This window comes from Rattus rattus, chromosome 7 (assembly GCF_011064425.1).
Source record: "Rattus rattus isolate New Zealand chromosome 7, Rrattus_CSIRO_v1, whole genome shotgun sequence".
Classification (NCBI taxonomy): domain Eukaryota; kingdom Metazoa; phylum Chordata; class Mammalia; order Rodentia; family Muridae; genus Rattus; species Rattus rattus.
The window spans coordinates 92,570,375-92,583,356 of record NC_046160.1 but is presented as its reverse complement, the minus strand read 5'-3'; the positions used below and the strand labels follow the sequence as shown (position 1 = coordinate 92,583,356).

Here is a 12,982-nt window from a genome sequence, read left to right as displayed (position 1 = left end):
CCTCATAAAACTGCAAAGCTTCTGTAAGGCAAACGACACTGTCAATAGGACAAAACAGCAACCAACTGATTGGGAAAAGATCTTTACCAATCCTACATTGATAGAGGGATAATATTCAATATATACAAAGAACTCAAAAAGTTAGACTCCAGAGAATCAAATAACCGTATTAAAAATGGGGTACAGAGCTTAACAAATTCTCATCTATAGAATATCGAATGGCGGAGAAGCACCTGAAGAAATGTTTAACATCCTTAATCATTAGGGAAATGCAAATCAAAACAACCCAGAGATTCCACCTCACACGAGTCAGAATGGCCAAGATAAAAACTCAGGTGACAGCAGATGCTGGCGAGGATGTGGAGACAAAGGAACACTCCTCCATTGTTTGTGGGATTACAAACTGGTACAACCATTCTGGAAATCAGTCTGGAGGTTCCTCAGAAAATTGGACATTGAACTGCCTGAGGACCCAGCTAACCACTCCTGGGCATACACCCAAAAGATGCTTGAACCTGTAAGGACACATGCTCCACATAACAGCCTTATTTATAATCGCCAGAAGCTGGAAAGAACCCAGATGTCCTTCAGTAGAGATACAGAAAATGTGGTACATTTACACAATGTGAATACTACTTAACTATTAAAAATAATGACTTCAAGAAATTCTTAGGCAAGTGGATGGAACTAGAAAATATCATCCTGACTGAGGTAACAATCACAGAAAAACACACATGGTATGCACTCACTAATAAGTGGATATTAGCCCTAAAGCTCAGATTACCCAAGATACAATTCAGAGACCATATGAAGCTCAAGAAGAAGAAAGACCAAAATGTAGATGCTTAAGTACTTCTTTGAAGGGGGAACAAAATATTTACAATAGGAAAAATGGAGCCAAAGTATGGATCAGAGACTGAAGGAAAGGCCATCCAGTAACTGCCACATACAGTCACCAAGCCCAGACACAATTGTGGATGCCAAGAAGTGCTTACTGACAGGAGCCTGATATAGCTGTCTCCTGAGAGGCTCTGCCAGAGCCTGACAAATACAGAGGTAGACACTAACAGCCAACCATTGGACTGAGAACAGGGTCCCCAGTGGAGGAGTTAGAGAAAGGACTTAAGTAGCTGAAAGGTTTGCAACCCCATAGGAAGAACAACAATACCAATCAACCAGACCCCACAGAGCTCCCAGGGACTAAACCACCAACCAAAGAGTACACATGGACCCATGGCTCCAGCTCCATATGTAGCAGAGGATAGCCTTGTTGGACATCAATGGGAGTAAAGGCCCTTGGTCCTGTGAAGGTTTGATGCCCCAGAGTAAGGGAATGTCAGGGTGGGGAGGTAGAGGGAGCTGGTGGGTGAAGGAGCACCCTCATAAAAGCAAGGGGAAGGGAAGATGGGATAGAGGGTTTCAGGAGGGGAAACCGGGAAAGGGGATATTTTTGAAACATTTGTTCTGTATTAAAAAATAGAAATCAAACATACACGAAGAACTTCAGAAATGCTGAGAGCAACATAGGTTTCCGAAACTAGGAGCCTACTAATTGATTATCCAATACCGATGGTCAGCCTTGAAAACATACATACACGTAACATTATACAGAACGTGTGTGTGTGTGTGTGTGTGTGTGTGTGTGTGTGTGTGTGTGTGTGTGTGTGTGTGTGTGTGTTTTGGTAACTCCTGAGGATAAAAATAGGTTTTAGTATTTCATCCTAGAAATAATAGCTTGGAATGAAATAAATACTTCAAACTTTTGTCTCTCTCTTCACAGGGGAAAATTGTGAAAGGCTCTTATATGCCTTTATAAGAGTCTGCCTAACCGGAGAGACAGTCCACTAGTTGTTTTAACGTGTAACCCTACCAAATGAATAGGAGTGCATTGAGTGGGAGTGTTACCAGGCCTGTCTAACCTATGACATGCACACCCATTGAGAACAGTTATAGTAGCTAAAAAATCATGACTTCCTTAAAACTTTAAAATGATTGTGTGGTTCTTGAATGTGAATTTTCTAGATGACAGTGTCTTGCTGCAATATAAAATGTTAGACCAATACAGCACTAATTGTCAAAGATGTGAACTTTGGATGGGTATAAATGAAAGGAGGAAAGGAAGCCAAAAGTGGAAGGATTAAAGAAAAAATTATTCAATGAGGAGAATTTTATATTAAAGTATTAAAAGAGGCTCAAAACAAGATAGGTAATGTTTAACATCACAAGATAATGGATACTTGAAATGGTAAAGCCACATATTGCTGAACCTGTATTTGGAAACTGACAAGCCTAGAAACCTGAGCAACATCGCTCTAGAAGACACTCTGGCCTCCTGATAACAATGATGCATCAGTTAACTGTTACTGTGAAGAGAACTCTTGTGAAGGAATTTTAATGCAGCAATGTGGCTGACCTGACCACATCCAAAGACCTTCTAGGCTCATGTGATCCAGCTAGAAAGCAGAAGCACCCCAGTAATACCTTTAACCCCTCTTCTGGAATTCTTTAGTACACACCTTTAATCCCAAACAATGTTATCTAATTGAGGGAAAGACAAAGTGTTAAATCACAGAATAAGTCAGAGATAGCATGGTACGTACTCACTAATAAGTGGAAATTAGCCACAAAAGTACAGAATACCCAGGACACAACCTACAAGACTCAATAAGGTTAACAAGCTGAAGGGCCCAAGTGAGGATGCCTCAATCCCACTTGGGAGGTAAAAGAAAGCAGTCACAGGGGTGTGTGGGGGGCAGTGGGAGGGAGGAACCTCAGTGGGATAGGAGACTGGGAGGGAAAGGGGAGGAACAGGACTGAAGCCCTGGGAGCCAGCAGAAAGAATGGAAATAAGCGACCTCGAGAGGTAGGAGGTTGCAGGACCTTCTAGAAGGTACAGGAGACCTGGGAGGTAACAGACTCTCAGGACTCAAAGGAAGGGACCTTGGATGACGTGCAAGGGGAACTTGTAGAGCCCACCTCCAGTGGAGAGACAGGACATCAAGTGGAGGGATAGGGTTGCCATCTCACAGTCAAAGGCTCTGACCCAGAATTGTTCCTGTCTGAAGGAACTGCAAGGACAAAAATGGAGAAAAGCATGAGAGACAGGAGGTCCACTGACAGGCCCTAGTTGGGATCCAACTCAAGGGGAAGCCTGGGGCCCTGACACTGTTACTGATGCTGTGGTGTGCCTGCAGACAGGAGCTTAGCATGGCTGCCATCTGAGAGGCCCAACAAGCAGCTGAAAGAGTCAGATGCAGATACCAGCACCCATCCAATGGACAGAACCTGGGCACTCCTGTGGTTAAACTGGGAAAAAGCTGAAAGAAGCTGAGGAGGAGGGCGAATCAAGAAGATCAGCAGTCTCAACTAACCTAGACACCCATGACCTCTCAGACACTGAGCCACCAGCCAGGCAGCATACACCAGCTGAGATGAGGCCCCTGATACATATACAGGAGAGGACTGCCTGGTCTGGTCTCAGTGAGAGAAGATGCACCTAACCCTCAAGAGACCTGAGGCCCCAGGGAGTGGGGAGGCATGGTGGGTGGGGGTGGGGACATCCTCTTTGGGACAGGGGTAGGGGGTGGGGGAGAAATGTATGGGATGGGGAGTGGTTAGGGGGGCAGAATGGGAGGGGGATGAAGTCTGGATTGTAAAAAAGGATTAAAGAATAATAATGAAAAACAACGGGAAGGGAGCGCTCAGTTGCGTCAGTTCAGTGCAGTGGCATTGAGTTTGGTGAGTCAGCTGGGAGTCTGTAGTGGTGTAGTGCAGTTGAATGGAGTTCAGTGCAGACCAAAGGGCAGCTGAAGGCAGAGAATGAGATGGAGCTAGAAGATTAGAATAAATCGTCAGTGATAGTTTAAGATCAAGCAGAAGAATTCAGTGAGAAGCTGAGAGAAGCCCTATTGATCAGTCAGCTTGGAGAGGAGTTTGAGCCAGAACAGCTGAGTTGAGACAGTTAGCCTGAGTACAGAAAGGACTAGAAAGGATGAGTTCATTTAGCAGCAATTCTCCCAGATGACAAATACATCTGCCAAAAAAAGTTACTTCTACAAATCCTAGTAATTCAGTATTTTTCTGACCTTACTTTAATCCAATATCTTTGGAGTTTATTTTGTGAGTTGTACAATTTCTACATTTAGATATGCTATAATGGCATTGCTATTACTATAGCAGTACTGATATTGTTGGCCAAATATATCTGGAAAGTAAATTAGAGCCTCCTTAAAGGTGTAACATCAACAGAAAGTGAGCGACCAACAAATAATTGGCAATTGTTTCAGGCAATTTCTGTTATATATTACTCCTTGAATGTCACATATTACAAATAACAAGAGATCAAGGTGATAAATGAATTTAGAAGTAAAATATGAAAGTGTACTTAATGTCTTTAAAGGATGGAATACATATTTCTTTAAATCTAACCATATTTCATGTTCCTGCTTGCAAATCAGGCATATTCTCGTTAATAATATTGCTGTGTTAAGCAATATAAATGTAAGAGTAAATATAATTCTTTGAGTAATGTTATTTGTTTGGTAAAAGTCCTTACCCAAAGACCAGAACATACCACACCATATGTAGTGCAAGAATAATTATCGCACAGAAAGAGTCTAGCCTTGGCTTTAGCTACTAGATGGGAGACTTCTGGTATATTAGACCAAGGGTGGAATAAGATTGCCTGACGATGTGAATTACAATTCAGGCTTGTCATTGCTTTGCTTTGGAACGATATTGGAGACTAACGAGATAAAGATTGGAATTCAGCCATGTGGACAGCCATGTGGACAGGCATGTAGACATAAGTTAAAAAAAAAAAACAAGCACAGAAACAAATTCAACAAACATAATAGCTCAAATTAGACTCCCTGATTGACAATATTCTAGTGCACGGTCACAATAGAGTATTACGGAGATAAACGAATTCATGAATACACAGGAAGAAGGCAATGCAAGCTCTGCATCTGGCATGTTTACATGGGCCCCAATCTACCTCTCTGGGTTCATTTTAATCTGTATTCTTTCCTTCTATAAACTATAACTGTGTGTGTGTGTGTGTGTGTGTGTGTGTGTGTGTGTGTGTGTGTGTGTGTGTGTGTATATATATATATATATATATATATATATATATATATATAGTGTTAGTAAGCCCTATGATTCTTTCTAATGATTTTTCCTAATTCTATGAATTATGAAATTTGAGGGTGCTGTTTGGAAACATCCTGAATTTGTGATTAGTGTCAACAGCTTTATGGTATTCAGGTTTTTGGTTGTTTATTCTCATAGATGGTTAAAAGTCCATCCATCAAACATATAATATAAAGAATGCTTACCTGAGATCCTTTCTTGCTACCAGGCAGATTAATTATCAGAGTTTTCCCTCTTATTCCACACACTGGTCTGAAAAGAAAAGAGAAAGAAGATTGAGTAATTAATTTCATTAATATGTCTAATGTAGTAATATTGATGTTCAAAAGTCTAAATTAGAAAGCATTCAAGAATTGGGTGGGGTTTGATTTGCACTTTAACTTCTCAATAAGTCTAGAGAGTAAATTTCACAAATGAATTGCTGTGAGGAAAAAAACCAGCAAAAAAGCTTAGTCATACATAGAACCAGTGATAGTAACAGGTCTCTTAATAAAGAAAGGTCTTTGAGGGATCATTTTCAATTTCTTTTAAAAATGTTTTACTTTTGAGATTACTTAATTATAATACTTACCCCTTCTTTCTTCCCTTGAACCATCCCTCATGCCCCCTCTCTAATCTTCAAATTCATGGTCTTTTTTTTTTTTTAGTCAGCTCCTCCTGCACCATGTCTGCCTGGATGCTGCCATGCTCCTGCCTTGATGATAATGGACTGAATCACTGAAACTGTAAACCAGCCCCAATTAAATACTGTCCTTTTAAGAGTTGCCTTGGTCATGGTGTCTGTTCACAGCAGTAAAACCCTAAGATAGAAGTCAGTACCAAGAGTGGAGTGCTGTGCTAGGCTTGACCATGCTTTTGTTTGGAAGAATGTGTAATGATTTAAGAGGAGCTTAATGGTCTATCCTAGTTGGGATATGGAAGACTTTGTTGTTGAGAATTCTACATCTTCATCTGAAGGCTTCTAGGAGAAGACTGGCTCTCATGGGGTTAGGATGAGGTCTTATTGCCCACCACTACAGTGACACACTTTCTCCAACAAGGCCACACATCTTAATAGTGATACCTCCTAGGCTGGGAATAAAGATGTATTTTCCAACCATTCCATTCTATTCTCTTAACATGTTTAACTCCTTGAACACAGGATTCAGTTCTATCCATTTCACTTCCTGGTGTCCCTTTATTACTTGAACCATACGTTTCACATTTTTCCTTTCTCAGATTACTGTGTCTCATCACAACATTCTTCATAATACTAAAGCAGAGGACCCCAAGCACATATATTGCAGAGGACCACCTGGTCTGGCCTCAGTAGGAGATGGTGTCATTCCCTAGAGTCTTGAGGCTCCGGGAAAGTGGGATGCCTAGTGGTAGGTGAGGGGGGAAGCACCCTCTCAGAGGCAAGGGGGAGGAAAAATGGGAATGAGGAACTGTGGTAGGGGGAGCAATGGCTGGAATGTAAATAAAATAATTTTAAAAAAGACTAAAACAGAGAACAGTCTCTGCTGGGCTTTTTTAAGACTTTGTCAATGCAATTAATATAAATCTCTTTAGCCTTAGGTAGATTCTTAAGGCAAGGGCAAAAAGCAGCCGCATTCTTCACCAAAATACCACAGAAACAGTATCTAGATCACATACTGAAAATCTTCTCCACTGAAATCACTTGGGCCAGGTCTGTACAACTGCAATCCAGATATGGAGGGCACACTTGTGATCCAGATATTGGAGCTGGAAGACATTGTCTTTTGATCCAAATCTTGAGTGGCCATGAAAAGCTTAGAACCAGTCATCGTAATACATATCTTTCTTCCCAGCATATAGGAGACAGAGCCATGGAGATCTCTCAGTTCAAGGTCAATTTACAGAGTAAGCTCCAGCAGAGCCAAGTTTAGGCAATGAGAAGTTGGAAAACAGAAAGCTGGTAATAGAATAACGGGGACCATATTCTAGCCCCAGCAATCAGAACTTGACTACTTTGGCCATGTGGCTCTGTGTTTAGAGTCAAGAATAGAAAGGACTACTGAGACAATTGATGCTGGTTAGCTGGAGCTAAGAAATTAGCAGTGATTAAGAAGAGACCAGCATTCATCCCAGGCATGCAGGGATGGTTTAATATACGGAAAACCATCAACGTGATCCATTATATAAACAAACTGAAAGAACAAAACCACATGATCATTTCATTAGATGCTGAGAAAGCATTTGACAAAATTCAACACCCCTTCATGATAAAAGTCCTGAAAGAATAGGAATTCAAGGCCCATACCTAAACATAGTAAAAGCCATATACAGCAAACCAGTTGCTAACATTAAACTAAATGGAGAGAAACGTGAAGCAATCCCACTAAAATCAGGGACTAGACATGGCTGCCCACTCTCTCCCTACTTATTCAATATAGTTCTTGAAGTTCTAGCCAGAGCAATCAGACAACAAAAGGAGATCAAGGGGATATAGATCGGAAAAGAAGAAGTCAAAATATCACTATTTGCAGATGATATGATAGTATATTTAAGTGATCCCAAAAGTTCCACTAGAGAACTAATAAAGCTGATAAACAACTTCAGCAAAGTGGCTGGGTATAAAATTAACTCAAATAAATCAGTAGCCTTCCTCTACACAAAAGAGAAACAAGCCGAGAAACAAATTAGGGAAACGACACCCTTCATAATAGATTGAAATAATATAAAGTACCTCGGTGTGACTTTAACCAAGCAAGTAAAAGATCTGTACCATAAGAACTTCAAGACTTTGAAGAAAGAAATTAAAGAAGACCTCAGAAGATGGAAAGATCTCCCATGCTCATGGATTGGCAGGATTAATATAGTAAAAATGGCCATTTTACCAAAAGCGATCTACAGATTCAATGCAATCCCCATCAAAATACCAATCCAATTCTTCAAAGAGTTAGACAGAACAATTTGCAAATTCATCTGAATAATCAAAAAACCCAGGATAGCTAAAACTATCCTCAACAATAAAAGGACTTCAGGGGGGAAACACTATCCCTGAATTCAAGCAGTATTACAGAGCAATAGTGATAAAAACTGCATGGTATTGGTACAGAGACAGACAGATAGACCAATGGAACAGAATTGAAGACCCAGAAATGAACCCACACATCTATGGGCACTTGATTTTTGACAAAGGAGCCAAAACCATCAAATGGAAAAAGGATAGCATTTTCAGCAAATGGTGCTGGTTCAACTGGAGGTCAACATGTAGAAGAATGCAGATCGATCCATGCTTATCACCCTGTACAAAGCTTAAGTCCAAGTGGATCAAGGACCTCCACATCAAACCAGATACACTCAAACTAATAGAAGAAAAACTAGGAAGCATCTAGAACACATGGGCACTGGAAAAATTTCCTGAACAAAACACCAATGGCTTATGCTCTAAGATCAAGAATCGCTAAAATGGGATCTCATAAAACTGCAAAGCTTCTGTAAGGCAAAGGACACTGTGGTTAGGACAAACGGCAACCAACAGATTGGGAAAAAGATCTTTACCAATCCTACAACAGATAAGAGGCCTTATATCCAAAATAGACAAAGAACTCAAGAAGTTAGACCGCAGGGAGACAAATAACCCTATTAAAAATGGGGTTCAGAGCTAAACAAAGAATTCACAGCTGAGGAATGCCGAATGGCTGAGAAACACCTAAAGAAATGTTCAACATCTTTAGTCATCAGGGAAATGCAAATCAAAACAACCCTGAGATTTCACCTCACACCAGTGAGAATGGCTAAGATCAAAAACTCAGGTGACAGCAGATGCTGGCGAGGATGCGGAGAAAGAGGAACACTCCTCCATTGTTGGTGGGATTGCAGACTGGTACAACCATTCTGGAAATCAGTCTGGAGGTTTCTCAGAAAATTGGACATTGAACTGCCTGAGGATCCAGCTATACCTCTCTTGGGCATATACCCAAAAGATGCCCCAACATATAAAAAAAGACACGTGCTCCACTATGTTCATCGCAGCCTTATTTATATAGCCAGAAGCCTGAAAGAACCCAGATGCCCTTCAACAGAGGAATGGATACAGAAAATGTGGTACATCTACACAATGGAATATTACTCAGCTATCAAAAACAATGACTTTATGAAATTTGTAGGCAAATGGATGGAACTGGAAAATATCATCCTGAGTGAGCTAACCCAATCACAGAAAAACACACATGGTATGCACTCATTGATAAGTGGCTATTAGCCCAAATGCTTGAATTACCCTAGATGCCTAGAACAAATGAAACTCAAGACGGATGATCAAAATGTGAATGCTTCACTCCTTCTTTAAAAGGGGAACAAGAATACCCTTGGCAGGGAATAGAGAGGCAAAGATTAAAAACAGAGATAGAAGGAACACTCATTCAGAGCCTGCCCCACATGTGGCCCATACATATACAGCCATCCAATTAGACAAGATGGATGAAGCAAAGAAGTGCAGGCCGACAGGAGCTGAATGTAGATCGCTCCTGAGAGACACAGCCAGAATACAGCAAATACAGAGGCGAATGCCAGTAGCAAACCACTGAACTGAGAATAGGACCCCCGTTGAAGGAATCAGAGAAAGAACTCGAAGAGCTTGAAGGAGCTCGAGACCCCTTATGAACAACAATGCCAAGCAACCAGAGCTTCCAGGGACTAAGCCACTACCTAAAGACTATACATGGACTGACCCTGACTCTGACCTCATAGGTAGCAATGAATATCCTAGTAAGAGCACCAGTGGAAGGGGAAGCCCTGGGTCCTGCTAAGACTGAACCTCCCCCCCCCCCCCAGTGAACGTGATTGTTGGGGGAGGGTGGAAATGGGGGGAGGGTGGGGAGGGGAACACCCACAAAGAAGGGGAGGGGGAGGGATTAGGGGGATGATTGCCCGGAAACCGGGAAAGGGAATAACATTCGAAAAGTAAATAAACTCAAGTTAATAAAAATTAAAAAAAAAAAAAAAAAAAAAAAAAGAAGAGACCAGCATCACTGAGGTGAAATCTTCTGGGAAAAGTTTTCTGAGAGCATAAAGAAGCTGTGTTCCAGAGATAGCCAAGTTGTAACTCATGCTGCAGCTGGACTTGGTAATGTGTAAAAATCACCCAGGTGATACTGGTTTTGAAGGTCTGAAGGGATAATGGAGAGGCTTGGCACTGTGACAGGCAATAGAAGGTACGGATGAAGGTACAGGCTCAGTTGCAGTTGATGGCCCAGGACTGAATGACTCATAAAGAAGTTGAGCTTTGGCACCCTAAAGACAGTCTATTGGTAGAGCCTCCTTGCAGTAGAAAACTCCAGAGTTTTGGAAATGCCAATATAATGGGATGACCTGCAAGAACTGTAGCAGTAGTAGAGTGAAGTCAACCAGAGCTTAGAGTGCTACAGGGACAGAGGTGAAGAAGTGATGTAAGAAGACCTTTGGAGAGGTTCAGAAGATCATGTGTGGGTCCCAGACACTGGAACAAGAAGCTATGAAGGCGAAGTTGACTTGGAGGTCCAAAATGTTAAAGATGCCAGAGCTGTGGGATACTGCAGGGGAAAGTTGATAACAGGAGTGGAATTGAGTCAGGAGAAAAAGGTTGCTATAGTCAACAAAGATGAAAAAGGAGTTGGAGATCTAAAGACTGCTTTGACATCAGGCATGGCATAGATGGAAAATTCAGAGTGTGCCGAGCTCATTTCCTGTCTTGCTTCAGGGATTACAGTTAAGTGATTATATGAATCTCAAAAACTATGAACTTTTAACATTGCTGAGACTGCTATAGACAATGGGCACGTTGGAAGTTGGACTAAACATATTGTTTATTATGCTATGGATAGGCATGGTTCTTACAGATTCATGTGTTCGAACAAGACTATGGGGGCCAGAGAGTGGAATGTGGTGGTTTGAATATGGTTGGCTCATAGAGGGGCACTATTTGGAAGTGTGGCCTTGTTGTAGTAGGTGTGGCCATGATGGAGGAAGTGTGTCACTGTGGGCATGGGCAATGAGACCCTCCTCCTAACCTTGCAGAAGCCAGTCTTCTCAAACCTGCCTTTAGATGAAGAGGTCGAACTCTCATTCCTTCCTGCACCATGTCTGCTTGCTTGGATCCTGCCATCTTCCTGCCTTGATGATAATAGACTGAACCTCTGAATCTGTGAACCAGCCCCAATTACATATTGTCTTATAAGAGTTGCCTTGGTCAAGGTGTCTGTTCACAGCAGTAAAACCCTAAGACACTAACCAAAGTAAAACCAAAGTACTGAAGGGACTACTGAAGTCCTACCTTGATGCCCAAACTCCAAGCTTTTATGCTTGCAGGGCAAAAATACCTACCCTTAAATTATATCCTAATTCTCATATATGAGATTTATACTCTTATAAACTATATTATATAAACAAAAGAGCATAAAATGTAATAATAATATTGGTTAGTAGGAAATAATTTTTTTCTTTTTCTTTTTTACTTTTTACCCATGTCTTATTTTTTTTTATTGGATATTTTAATGTTATCCCCTTTCCCAGTTTCCACTCCAGAAACCTGCTATCTCTCCCTGCTTCTATGAGGTTGTTCCCCATCTACCCACCTACTCTCTCCACCCCCCTCCCCTGGCATTCTCCTACACTGGGGCATTAAGCCTTGACAGGACCAAGATGCCTCTCCTCCCACTGATGTCTGACAAGGCCATCTTCTGTTACATATGCAGCTGGAGCTATAGGTCCATCTCTGTGTACTCTTGGGACGGTGGTTTAGTCCCTGGAAGCTCTGGCGGGGTTGGGAGTCTTGTTGGTAGATATTGTTGTTCTTCCTAGGGGTTGCAAACCCCCTCACTTACCTCAATCCTTTCTCTATCTCCTCCATTGGGGACCTTGTTTTCAGTTCAATGGCTGGCTGCAAGCATCCACCTCTGTGTTTTTCAGGCTCTGGCAGAGCCTTTTAGGAGATAGCTATATCAGGCTCCTGTCAGTATGCACTTCTTGGTGGCCGTGTATGGGATGCATCCCCAGGTGGGGAAGCCTCTGGATGGCCTTTCCTTCAGGCTCTGCTCTACACTTTGTCTTAATATTTCCTCCTGTGGGTATTTTTGTTTTTCCTTCTAAGAAGGACTGAGGCATCCACACCTTGCCTTTTCTTCTTCTTGAGTTTCCTATGGTCTCTGATGTATCTTGGGTATTCCAAGCTTTAGGGCTAATATCTACTATGTCCAGTTTTCTGAAGAACCACCAGACTGGGGAAATAATTTCTTTTAGAATTTTTTTTTTGTATGTGTGTGTGGTATACATGCCTATGTACCTCCTTGTTTTTATGAGTGTGGGTTCATATGTGTACAAGTGCATGCAGAGGCCCAAAATTAAAATTCCATCATTTCCTTGATTATTTTCCATTTTATTTATTAAGGAAGGTTCTACTGCTGTTTAATAAGCTACATTCTTTTAATAAACATACATATATGGAAAACATTAAATATATATTCATCTATACATACCACTTCCAAAGACATACTGTTGTGTGTGTGTGTGTGTGTGTGTGTGTGTGTGTGTGTGTGCTCACATGCGCCTGTGCACAGGATATTAACATAAAGTGCATTTTTTTTTTGAAATCTGATCTTATACAGCATTGTTGCCTGAGCAACAATCTCATCCGATCAGTTGTGACTACTTGCAAGAGACTCTCAGGATTGGGCCTGTTGCTGTTTTAATATTCTCTAAGAAGATTGGCTGGGAGGAGGCCATTACATCTTTATCTGACCACATTTACAGCCCTTACCTTTTAGCTCTTTGTATATAATTCTGAACTAAATGTAAGTGGCTTTGGAGTCATGGTAGGTGTTAGAATATACAGAATGTGTAAGATTGA

The 12,982-nt window shown here is 41.3% G+C and overlaps 1 protein-coding gene across 1 annotated transcript in view; it reads right to left on the bottom strand.

Annotated features, from left to right (window-relative positions):
- Nucleotides 1–12,982, bottom strand: part of Gphn (gephyrin) — a 289,114-nt gene that overhangs the window by 212,310 nt on the left and 63,822 nt on the right. The window contains exon 3 of the mRNA XM_032907990.1: nucleotides 5,337–5,405. Coding sequence (XP_032763881.1) covers nucleotides 5,337–5,405 — 69 coding nt within the window. The remainder of the gene's footprint in view (nucleotides 1–5,336; nucleotides 5,406–12,982) is intronic.